Source organism: Pan paniscus, chromosome 13, assembly GCF_029289425.2.
Source record: "Pan paniscus chromosome 13, NHGRI_mPanPan1-v2.0_pri, whole genome shotgun sequence".
Classification (NCBI taxonomy): Eukaryota; Metazoa; Chordata; class Mammalia; order Primates; family Hominidae; genus Pan; species Pan paniscus.
Window position 1 is genome coordinate 71,461,699 of NC_073262.2, and position 13,155 is coordinate 71,474,853.

The following is a 13,155-nucleotide window of genomic DNA, read 5'->3' on the forward strand; positions in this document are numbered from 1 at the left end:
TTAATGAAGATCAAGTTAGGCTATTTTTGAGGAGTCATAAGTGGGTATGTCAAAAACATTTACTGGCATAATATGTAGCATATTATTTTGAACAAAAGCTAGAAAAAATCACAGGAGAGACCACTTATTCAGTACAACCCATAGACCAGCCACTGTGTTAAATGTGTCTTATACTTGATCTCTTTAATTATCTCACAACCCACAGCGTACATACTTCTCTCCATTTCTGATTTACAGATGGGGATATGGAAAAGATGATACATTTGGATTCCTACCCAGCTCAACCCAGGCTCAGTGCCAGGGTATCCCCAAGTGGATAGGCAGTTTTGGGCACTGCCCTGGGTGACCCAACATGCTCAGGGAGTCCTGGTTCAGCCTCCTTTGCAGAGTCTTAGGGTCCTCTATGGAAAGGGACAGCAGCAGTCATGAAGCCCAGTGGCTTTCAAACCTTATAGCTCAAGGGGTTTGTGGGGAGCCCTTAGGGGCTACCTCAGGGGGTGAGGAGGAGGTTTAAGTGGGCAGGGCTCTGCTTCCTCCTCATTCCTTCTCCCTTTTAATCAGATCAATTTGACTGGTATTTATATGATACAGTGGGATTCTGCATAAAATTTTGTTTCCCTGCTGAAAAGCTTGGAAAACTGCCTTTCTTGTCCACTTTACCTGAATTCCCTCACCACAATACTCCCTGTCCTCCCCTACCCCACACACAAATGCACTAAGCTTAGGAATGAATGCACACTTTAGGCTCTGAAGTTCTAGAGCTGCCATCGCTTACGTTTTCCCTGGGCCAGAGTGAGCCGGGGCTCAGTGAGACTCCCAAACTAGACACTCAAGAAGGGCATCATTCAGGTCTTATCCTCCTATTTCAGCATTTTTTATACTGTTCTCAGGAAGCAGAATTAAGACAATCGATAATGCTGCAGTGGGCTAGCAAGTGAGCCAGCCACTCCAATGACAGAGCTTCAATATGAAAATGTCTTTCAAGTTGCCGGTAATGAACTTTAAATACAATCTGTTTGTAAGAGGAGCTTGTGATGGTCTTTCAAAAGACGTACCAATGAAGTTTGGATAGAAAATATCAGCACATCCACCCCCAAACTGGAAGCTGGTGCTGGTCCTAAGTAGGAACTTAAAAGATGGGTGATATCCCAACAGAAGAATTTGAGGTTATTAAAATTCCTTCTTAATTTATAATGAAGGGAGGACTCTGTCACCTGCTTCTTTCAAGCATGAGAAGGGCTTAGCCCTATTTTATTATTTTATGTTTTTTAGAGATGGGGGTCTCATTCTGCTGCTCAGGCTGGAGTGCAGTGGTGCAGTTATAGCTTGCTGCAGCCTCAAACTCCTGTGCTCAGGAACTCCTCTCGCCTCAGCCTCTCAAGTAGCTAGGACTGCAGGTGTGTGCCACTGCTCTGGGCTAATTTTAAACAAATTTTTTGTAGAAATGGGATCTTGATCTGTTGCCTAGGCTGGTCTCAAACTCTTGGTCTTAATGATTCTCCTACCTCGGCCTCTGGAGTAGATGGGATTAGAGGTGCAAGTCACTGCTCCTGGCCTTAACTCCATTTTAATTAATTCCTCATAGACACAGGGGGCAACTACAGTTTGTTTTTTAAACTACTTTTCATTATCTTAGTTTTACAAAAGCAGGATAGTCTAAAATTGATTACATGGTCACATATTCTTACATTTTAATTAGCGCTTTATCTAAAATATTGAATCTGAAATCACATATTTTCCATCTCTCTTTTCTTTCAAAAATATAATTTATTTTAAAATCCAAGTCAAACATTGGTCTTTGACTTATCAATTGGCCTTCATTATTACTAATGAAAATATATTGACCAGCCTTGCATGCTGAGAGAAAATTAGAATATAAAGGGATTAAAAGTCAGTGCATGTCACTTCCTTGGTCCAGAACCTTTTTTTAGCATATTAAAAAAATTTTTTTAATTTTTAATTTTTGTGGGTATATAGTAGGTGTATATATTTACAGGGCAGGGTCCAGAATCTTTAAAACCGCTGGAATATTCTGAGATTGGGTTGCCTATCAAAATATATATGCATCACCAATTTCACACAGGCCAAGACAATTGCTTGGAGAAGGCATTTTAAGTTGTATTAGCTATGGTGGCAGTAGAATGGAAAGAAAAAAAATGGAAAAGGGCTAGAGATTTAAGCACAATGTCTTTACAAGCTTGTTTCTGACTATTTTAATGAGGGAATGAAAATTTCACATCTCAGTGTGAGATTAGCTCTGCTCTCTCTACTCCCCTTGCATGTGGTACTTTTTCAGCTTGAACCGAGATAAAGCACCTCCCTTTGAGAGATGAGAAGAAATCATTCTAAGTGGGGTGTGCCTTGCTGCCTCTGCCTTGGGAAAACATCCAGGTCATTTCATTTCTATTTAGCAGGAATCCTGAAAGGATACATATACTGCCTCATTAGACCGGAAGCATGGAAGAGCCGTGGAAGTGTACACGGAAAAGCATGGAAGTGTTTGTTTCCATTTGCAAACATTCTGACTTACAAAAATAACAGCTTTCTTCACGCTTGCCACTTGGAACATGGCTTCTTATAAAGGAGCGATTCTCTCAGGGGAAGAATTTAACCGTTAACATCTGTTGAGATAAAAGCCATTCAGCGCTAGAAGCCTGGGAGAGGTTTCGTTATAACTGTGCAGAAAGAGTGCACAGTGACACTGTCCCACACCCATCTCCCCATCACATTTCATTTCCTTCTGTCTTGCAGAGTAATTTGCTCAGGTTCCCAAAATGGTCATTAGGATTTAAAATGCAAGAGTAGATGATTGCAGCCTGCTTTGCTTGGTTGATTTGAATGCTAGTTCTAAACCCTTCGGGGTCATCAATAAGTTGCAGGCAGAGAAAGGGTACAATCATGCTGTTCAGAGAGGCAACATCCAACTCACTCCAGCCCAGAGGGCTAGCTCGGTGACATTTGCTGTCAGAGTCCCCATCCTTCCCACTTTGCCAGACCCTCAACATCCCCACTCCCTATCCCCCAAATGCCTTGCAACTGCACAGATGCCTTTGGAACAGGCCTGGAAGCTCATTATGTCTGCTCCGAGGCTGCTGTGAATTGGGACTCCAGCTACTCAGCCTCCAGGAGCTGTGCTGATTCAGAACACTGCAATTAAAGGTGAAGTGAGAGGCGGTATCAATTTTTGAAAGCCCTTTTGTTCCACTTCTCCCACAATTCTCCATCTGCAATCTCTTCCCCAAAACTTCAGAGGTAGGAAAGAGGTGTGGTTAAGCAGGCAGTTCCCCAGCCAGACTGCCCAGGGCTGGAATCCAAGTCTGTGACCATCACTTCCTTCCTATGTGCCCTCAGGCTAGTGACTGACCCAACTCTCTGTGCCTTCGTGTTCCGTTCCATGAAATGGGTAGAGAGAGTATACCTGCCTCATGGGTTATCAGGGATTAAATGAGGAAATATACCTATAACACCCAGAATGACGCCTGGCACATTGTAAGTGCCCAGTAAGTGTTGGATGTTCCTGTTTCTTGCCTAGGGAGAACACAGGTCAAGCATCAGCATGTCACAAAGGTAAGGCAACACCTTTGTCAGGAGACCACTGTCTGGACAGTCTCTTTAGGTGCAATATACAGGAACTTTTAACCTGTATACCATGCTATAAACCCACAAATCTGCCCTGCTGAAGATTTCTAAGGTACTTGTCTGTAAAGAGAAGACTCCCAACACAAGAAGTGCTGTGTGGTAGTTGAACCTCTTTAGGCTGGTTTCCTACCATGCTCAAGAGAAAGCCGGCAGAAACACTGGGGCACAGGAGAAAAGCTGGCCAAAAAAAAAAAAAACAAACAAAAAAAAACCCCAAATCACCTCAAAGTGAACAAGGACCCCTTTTTCATACCACCAAAGCCCAACTTTTTTTTCCTCAAGTGGAATAAACTTAACAACATAAAGGAAAGCAGCACTTCTTTTTGGTGTCCTTTTTAGGTCTGCTTAGCCTCAGAGACACCTTGTACAGTCTGCAAGAACATTCTGAAAGTAGAATTGAATTCTGAGGAAGAGGCTGTGACTGACAGTGTTACCTTTCCTGTTAAAAATCATTCAGGATTGTTCTGGAGCCAACGGACAAGAAAACGGGATTCTTCCTCCCACACCATCCCCACCGCTGTGTATTTCTTCTGGATACACAATAATCATATTAGAAGAATTAATATTTATTAAGGATGATTTTTGTGCCTAGCACTGAGCTGAACATTATAAAAAGCATTATCCTATTTAATGCTCTTTGTGCTGCTTCCAAGAAAGAATACAATGCTGGAAAGAAAAGACCTAAAAAGCCCTCTGGTTAGCTTTCCTGGACTCAGAAGGGTTTATGTGTCTAGCTATTTCAAGTGCTTGACAGCAGTGTGCTCTAACATCGGGGCTGAGCACCCAAACCAGAGAGACTGCATTTAAACAGCTTGTTAATTTACAGTTCTCAAAAGTGGTGAGGTGAGAACAAACCTATGGCAGAGACCAGTAAGAATTCCAACCAAGACCTGGTGGGAAGTCCATTCACTTATTCATTCATTCATTTGTGACATACATACTGAGTGCCTGTTATGTGCCAAGCACTCTTCTAGGCCTAGGGATATAGCAGTGAACAAAGCCATTCTTGACCCTTATGAAACTGTTCACATCCGAGGGGTGTTCACCAGAGTAAACTAAAACATTATAATGTGATACAAGATACAGTAAGACATAAATAAAACTGTAAGGGGAGAGTGGCGAGGATCCTTTTTTAGACGGGGCAAACCTCTGAGGCAGTGATGTTCGAGCAGCTCCTGTTGGGGATGACACAAAGGAGAATACCACGTGGTTATGTAGCAGAAGCTCTCGGCAGAGGCCACAGCAAGTGCAAAGGCCCTGAGGCAGGATGGCAGTTGGCCACTGAATAGGAGTAGAATCAGCCAAGTGGTGCCTGGCAGGAAGGGAAATCGGAGAGGCTGCCAGAGTCAGATCATGCAGAGCTTTGCAGGTCAGTAGCAATCGTTCCAGACATTGAACCCCTAGTAGACTTGGGCTCTCAACACATTTTAATTTTCATAAAACCCTCTTTAAGTAGGTCATGTAACTTCTTTTTAACAGTACCTGAAGCCACCCCCACTGAATGGTAGAGATCTCCTGGGGTTCCAGAGCATCTGAGTTCATCAAGGGTGATGGTCTCTCCCAGCTGGCTGTTAACCAGCACTCTTTCTCTCCTCTCCATCAACTGGGACATATTCCTAGAGCAGAGAAATCTATTTTTAAGTGCGACGAGATATTTATTGACTGTCTTCATTGTCTCAAAATACTTGCCTTAGCCTTTCCTTATGCCTGGGCAAATTCTGACACCAAATGGTTGTTTTCTGCAGCTAGGCCTTAGCATACATCCCGCAATGACTTTCTTACAAAAAGTGGTAAAAACAGCTTAAAGCACAGCTGTACTAAGAGAAAAAAAAAATGAATAGTAATTTAGCAATAGATCAATAGCCCATCATCTCTGAATTTCATTTTATAGAAGAGGGCTGTCTTTCTTTGCTCAGTCTATGCCATGGAGTTAATTTGTGTGAAAACATGCAGGTATTAGACTAGTTATTAGAGAGCTCTGCCCAAATGAAATAACATAATAAATAATTCTAAAATATAATAAAAATGGATTAACAGACTGAAAAATGCAATGAAAACTCTTAGGATCTATATTAAAAAGGAAAACATAATATAAATTGAACTTAATTCCCTACATTTTTATTCTCTATAGTCAAAAGTGATACGAAGATGCCCTCATTTTAGCTATAGATGGGTCTGTAAATAGGACACGGTAAAATAGGTTTAAGATGAGAATGATTCAGTCTATCCAAAAGAACCAAGGGGTTTGCTTTTGGAGGGCATGCCCGGACTTCCTACTGAGCCTTGTGCTGCAAAGAAGGTAATAGAAATTCATTTTCTAAATCTGGTGTTGGCTACCACTGCCGATTCCCATTAGAAAGTTCTGCTTGGTTAATCCAATCATAATTTATTTTATTGCCAACGATTATAATCTAGAGCTAATCTGATTAGTGCTAATATCCCGAGATCAGTAGGACAGTCTTCTGTTCCTTACTAGTTGTATTACTTTTGTTTTTGTTTTTGTTTGAGATGGAGTTTTGCTCTGTCGCCCAGGCTAGCGTGCAGTGGTGCAATCTTGGCTCACTGCAACCTCCACCTCCTGGGTTCAAGAGATTCTCCTGCCTCAGCCTCCCGAATAGCTGGGACTATAGGCGTGAGCCACCACCCCTGGCTAATTTTTTGTATTTTTAGTAGAGACGGGGTTTCACTGTGTTAGCCAGGATGGTCTCGATCTCCTGACCTTGTGATCCGCCCACCGCAGCCTCCTAAAATGCTAGGATTACAGGCGTGAGCCACCGCGCCCGGCCAGTTGTATTAGCTTTTAGGGCTGTCATAACAAAGTACCACAGAATGAGTGGCTTAAACAACAGAAGTGTGTTGTCTCACAGTTCTGGAGGCTGGCAGTCAGAGGTGCGTTCTGAGGGCTGTGAGGGAAAATTTGTTCTGTGCCTCTGTCCTGGCTCCTAATGATTTGCTGGCAATCTTTGGCATTCTTTGGCTTGTAGATGCACCACTCAGATCTATGCCTTCATGTTCACATGGCTTTTTCTCTGTGTACATGTCTGTTTATGTCCAAATTTTCTCTTTATATGGGACACATCCATTATAGGGTTTGGGCCCACCCTGATGACCTCATCTTAACTTGATCATCATCTGCAAAGACCCTATTCCCATATGAGGTCACATTCACAGGCACTGGGGAGTAGGACTTCAACTTCTTGGGAGACACAATTCAACCCATTAGCATGATGTAAAAGAAGCTTAGTTAAAAACTCTTCCTTTGGGCTGGGCACAGTGGCTCAGGCCTGTAATCCCAGCACTTTGGGAGGCCTAGACAGGTGGGTCACCTGAGGTCAGGCGTTTGAGACCAGCTGAACAGCATGCTGAAACCTCATTTCTACTAAAAATACAAAATTAGCCAGGCATTGTGGTACGTGCCTGTAATCCCAGCTACTTGAGAGGCTAAGGCAAAGAATCACTTGAACCTGGGAGGTGGAGGTTACAGTGAGCCAAGATTGTGCCATTGCACTCCAGCCTGGGCAACAAGAGGGAAACTCCATCTCAAAACAAAAACAAAAACAAAAACAGAAACCTCTGTCTTTTTAGGATCCTCTTGGATACCCTTCAGGATTATGCTTAAGGACAAAAGGATCCTTGTAGTAAACAAATCATCTCTTCTTTACATAGGCATTACATTTTCAGCCTGACCTCTCCTTCGTGCATACATGTGTGCATGTGTGCATCTGTGTGTGTGTTTGGTTTGCTTGATTTCTAGCCAGCATAATCAATTTTTTTTTTTTTTGAAATGGAGTCTCGCTTTGTCACCGAGGCTGGAGTGCAGTGGCACAATCTCAGCTCATTGTAACATCCTCTTCCCATGCTCAAGCGATTCTTGCACCTCAGCCTCCCAGGTAGCTGGGATTATAGGCGCCTGCCACCACGCCTGGCCAATTTTTGTATTTTTAGTAGAGACTGGGTTTCACCATGTTGGCCAGGCTGGTCTTGAACTCCTGGCCTCAAGTGATCTGCCTGCCTTGGCCTCCCAAAATGCTGGGATTATAGGTGTGAGCCACTGTGCCCAGCCCAGTACATCCTATTTAACTAGTCCTTTTCTAACAGGGCAAACCTGGAAATTAGCTATGCCAAAGGACTTCAGAAACTGGCAAGCAAGCTGAGCAAAGCATTACAGAACACGAGAAAAAGGTAAGTATTGTGGCAGAGGTAAGGCAAAATCAACCCTTTTTTTCATTTGTTTTTTGTTTGTTTGTTTGTTTGTTTTTTGAGACAGGGTCTTGCTCTGTTACCTGGTTTAGAGTGCAGTGGCACAATCACAGCTCACTGCACCCTCAATCCCCCAGGCTCAAGTGATCCTCCCACCCAGCCTCCCATATAGAGTAGCTGGGACCATGCCCTAAATTTGTTTTGTGTTGGGACAGGGTCTTACTATGTTGCCCAGGCTGGTCTTGAACTCCTGGGCTCAAGTAATCCTCCTGCCTTGGCCTTCCAAAGTTCTGGGATTACATGTGTGAGCCACCACACCCAGCAAAATCATTCTTAAAAATAGTAAAAAGTGACATGTTCCATTCCAGCTTCCTCTTCTAAACATGGCAAGTACATAACATCAAGCATGGCTTCCAGTTCTTGGGCATTTACTGTGTGCATGCACTGTGTTAATGCTTTACTGATACTCCCATTTAATCCTCATAAGAACCCTTGAGAGGTCTTGTTATCCCTGTTTACAGATAAGGACTTGAGACGGAAAGTTCAAGATACTTCCCCCAATCACCCAGATCATGAGTTGCATAGCTGGATTCTTCCTCAGTGTTTATGACTCCTAAGGCCACATTCATAATAGACCTTGGTAATGATATTTAACTTGGGAAGTGGTGTTGTTAAAGTCAGGTTGTCTTGGAGTCAGGAAGTGTAAATCCTATATTTTCTCTACTCTATGACCTTTGACAAGTAACCTGGCCTCTGTGTGCCTTTATTTCTTCCTCTGTTGGACAGAGTAATAATATGTGCTCTATTGTGTGTGTGTAGGCATATTAAATGAGATCATGTGTGTGGAGAGCTTAGCACATTAGGTGCTGAAAGGTGTTGGTTCACATTCTTTTCAATATATTGCAGCACTAAGAATGAAGTAGATTCCTTTATTAGGGGGAGAGAAGAAAGATATTGGTATACCAAAGATAGTTCATTCGTGGTAATTTGCTACAAAGATTCTTGACTAATGCATGCAGACGTGCCCTTGAACTGACAGTGCCATTGTAGAGGTCTCTTTTGATGATGAAAGAGATAAGAAGGGGAAAGGAAAAAAAGAAGCCTTCTGGAGCTCAAATTTCCACTCTTCTTTAGGCATCAGCCATAATAACAAATGGTGGCTTTGAAAGTGCTCTTTTAGCTTTATTTTTATTTTTAGGACAGTATTTTAGTAGACTACAGTGAAGCCAGTATAGCACAGTGGTTGAGTATAGATACACTGCCCAGGTTTAAATTCTAACTCTACCACTTAACAGGTGAGTGACCTAGGAAAATTTATCTTACCTCTCAAGATCTCTTTAAAGTAAAAGTAAAGCCTATCTCTTATGGTTGCTGTGAGAATTAAATACGGTAATATAAGACGTGTGCTTAGCAGAGTACCTGGCAGGGAACGAAAGCTCTGTGAATGTCCATTACGTTTTTGATTCGAATTGCCTCCTAAGGAATGAGAGGTATAGGGGTGTAGGGGTGTGTGTATTGTGTTACAGCTCTGTCATCCAGCAGAATACTACCAAAGAGTTGGCAGGTCCAGAATGTTAAGCCAACTGGGATTAGTACAGTATTTAACAGTAAACATTAGAGAATTTTTATCCATACCGAAATCTGTGTTAGGTACTACAGATATCCTGTTACTTCATTACTTCTAATTCTTTCTCTCTTTCTTTCTCCTCCCTCCCTCCCTCCCTTGCTTCCTTCATTCCTTCTCTTTCCATTTTTACCCTGTCTTTTCACAGGTGTTGACCAAGTTACTTCTACTTTAAAAGATTAGTTAAGTGAGGGCCAGAGATTCTTCCAAGGTCATGCAGAAAACAAAGGGGGAGCATCTCCATTCAGACACAGACTGAGGCCACATGCTTGGTTCCTGTACTGAGACCCAGCTCCTCCAAGGGGCAAATGTCAGATGCTCTACCCAGAAATGTGCCTGACTTCATTTTTTAAAAATCAGCTCTACTGAGTTTTAATTTACATGCAATAATAAGCACCCATTTTAAGCATATGATTTGATCAGTTTTGACATATGTAAATACCCTGTGTAGCCACCACTATAATCAAAACATAGACATTTTCATCACGCCAAAAGATTTATCATGCCTGTTTGCACTCCTTCCCACCCAACTCCAAGCAACCACTGACCTGCTTCCTGTCAATAGAGATTCATTTAATGTTTTCTGGAATCTCCTGTAATTGTAAGTATATAGCAGGTATGCTCTTGTGCCTAAGCTTGTATCTGGCTTTGGATGTGCAGAAAATCTGGCATCTTTTGGTCTAGTTCTCTTATTCTTAGACTGCAGGATGCAAACTAAGGCATTTGGAGGCAAAACCTCTGTACCATTCTGATTAAGGCAAGGATGCAGATCCACCCCCTTCCTCTTCATCAAAATCTACACAGGCCTCGGTACCTGGGATTTCTTGATGTGATTGGACTTACTATCCTGACTGTTGAAGGCAGACTACATGGGGCCACTGTGGAAGAAAAATGACATCACACTCCCTAATCCTCCCACTATGCCATGAGGGACTGGGTAGCATTATCCTTTGTGTTAAAGTGAGATACTGCTCATGGGCCATTAGCTATCTGAGCTGTTGTCCTCAAACCCAGCAGGGAACAGGAACTGGACTCCAACCCCAAGAGCAGCAGCAGGACATGAGCAGGGCTCTCAAGCCCTTTATCACTTAACTTTTCTGAGTCTCAGTTTTTTCATATCTATGTGTCCTATGACCAACCTGTTCTCATCCTTGGCTATTTTATTTCCCCTATTTTATTTTATTTTCATTACTTATTTTTTTCTTTTTGGTGGGGAGAGGGGCTCAGGGGATACGGTCTTGCTCTGTTGCCCAGGCTGGAGTACAGTGGCATGATCATAGCTCACTGTAGCTTCCTGGGCTCAAGCAATCCTCCTACCTTGGCCTCCCTAGTAGCTAGGACTATGGGCGTGCATCACCACACCTGGCTAATTTTAAAAAGTTTTTCGTAGAGAAAAGGTCTCGCTGTGTGTGTTGCACAGGCTAGTTTCGAACCTGTGGCCTCAAGTGATCCTCCCACCTCAGCCTCCTAAAGTGCTGGGATTTACAGGCACTTTAGGAGGCTGAGGCAGTGCCACCACACCTGGCCATTTCCTCTATTTTATACAGATATGAAATAGGAAATGAAAATCTAAATGAAAAATGACTGGGAAAAAAGCAGTATATATAATGAGTATAGTGCAAATAAATGTATTGGCAGAATGTAATCTCATAGAGAAATTGAAATAAGGTTAGGGAAGTGAATGCAATTGTTGAATGTGGTGACTCAGATGCGATGCTGTATTTCTAGCCAGCACATCCTATTTCCTAGGAAAATGACACTCACCTTTGTTCCCCACTTTTTTTTGCCTTTAGTTGTGTTAGCAGTGCCTGGGCCTGGGCCTCAGAGGGAATGAAATCCACAGCGGACCTGCATCAGTGAGTTCTCCCACCCTGGCCTTTCTCCAACTCCAAAGGGAGTCAAATATTTAAAGTGGGTGTGCTACAAATATTCCACTTCCAACTTGCACTGAATAGGTGTTCCATAACACACTATTTTATTTCCCCAGAAAGTAATTTGGAAAGTAGATGTAAACGCTGATATTATGCTTATGTGTCTTTTATGTTTTATTTCCAGAAAACTTGGCAAAGCAATTGAATTGGAAGCAATTAAACCGACTTATCAAGTCCTAAATGTACAAGAGAAGAAGAGAAAATCAGTGAGTCCAAACCTTTCTTTACTCTTCCTGTTTAAAGCAAGATTCCTGTGTTTAGCCCAGAAAAGGAAAAGGTGATCTGAAAGTGGTACCAAGTTTCAGGAATTTATCCTAAAAATAAAATAAATACTTTTATTTATTTTAAAATAAATGAATAATAAAAAACACAAATCCAAGATTTATGTACAAGGATGTTTGTTAGAGCATTGCTTATAATAGTGAAAAACTGGAAACTACTGAAGCATTCAAAATAAATTGTGATAAATTCAAGCAATAGAATAATTTGCAATGATTCAAAATCTTATTGTAGAGGAATTTAATCACATGGGGATTTTTTTCACAGTATACTGCTAAATAAAGCAGAATGAAAAAGTCTAATTTATACAATCTCAACTTTATAAAATGAATATGTATATATATGTATAGAAAAAGCTGGAAGAAGCTTCTCAAAATGTTAATAAGAATGATCTTTAGATGGTGAAATTGGAGGTTATTTTTATTTCATTTTTATACTTTTTTGCATTTTTAAAATAATTTTATTCTATTTATAAATAAGAGAATGATAAGCACAATTTTTACAAAGATGTTTTCTATGCTTATTAGCTTGGTATTATGTAAAGGTAATAATGAGTACAATCCTCAAATATCCTAAAAATTACAGAAAGATAATTAAACAATCCTTTCAGGGGCACCCGGTCCTCTAATAGCCGATCCTCTACTCTTTCTCTGTGCCTTTCCTTCTAGAACAGTTTTCCTTTCTTTCCTTCCCTCCCTCCCTCCCTTCCTTTCTTCCTTCCTTCTCTTTCTTTTTTTTTCTCTCTCTCCCTTTCTTTCTTTTTCTTTCTTTTTTTGACGGAGTTTTGCTCTTGTCACCCAGGCTGGAGTGCAATGGCGTCATCTCGGCTCACTGCAACCTCCACCTCCTGGGTTCAAGTGACTTGCCTGCCTCAGCCTCTCGAGTAGCTGACATTACAGGTGCCTGCCACCACGCCTGGCTAATTTTTGTATTTTTAGTAGAGACCAGGGATCGCCATGTTGGTCAGGCTTGTCTCCAACTCCTGACCTCAGGTGATCCGCCCATCTTGGCCTCCCAAAGTGCTGGGATTACAGGCATGAGCCACTGCCCTCAGCCTAGAACAGTTTCATTTGTGTTCCTTTTTCTTTTTCGTTGTGTATTATTCAGTAGTTAAGCACTTTATACTCTACTTCCAGGCAACATAATTGGGTGTTTAATAAACACTGCTTGGCTCTGATAGGGGTGGGGTTATGGTCACTGTTTGTTTCATGACCAGGTGCAGGTAAGATGTTTGTAAGCTGTGGTAGGTGGTCCCTGTGAAGGGAAGGGGCAGTGGTTAAGGGGGAGTTTCAAGGGAATACAGTCAGATAAAGCACATCCTCAGTGGCAAGTCAGAAGGATGAGGAGAGGTGTGAAAGTTCTGATGGAGGAGAAATGATTTTTAAAATTTTTATTCAAACTCATTAAGCTGGGTCAGGAAGTGGAATTGATGTTTGTATGTACATGGGTATATTTTACTAGAATGGATGCTCTATTCAGAGT

At 41.9% G+C, this 13,155-nt stretch overlaps 1 protein-coding gene across 20 annotated transcripts in view; it reads left to right on the forward strand.

The window, feature by feature from the left end:
• The window catches only part of NOSTRIN (nitric oxide synthase trafficking), a 78,873-nt gene that overhangs the window by 30,426 nt on the left and 35,292 nt on the right, over positions 1–13,155 (forward strand). For all 20 annotated transcript variants that reach the window (XM_055108713.1, XM_055108725.1, XM_055108724.1 and 17 more), the window contains 3 exons: positions 7,738–7,821; positions 11,257–11,319; positions 11,519–11,600. In XM_055108713.1, the coding sequence (XP_054964688.1) occupies positions 7,738–7,821; positions 11,257–11,319; positions 11,519–11,600 (229 nt within the window). The remainder of the gene's footprint in view (positions 1–7,737; positions 7,822–11,256; positions 11,320–11,518; positions 11,601–13,155) is intronic.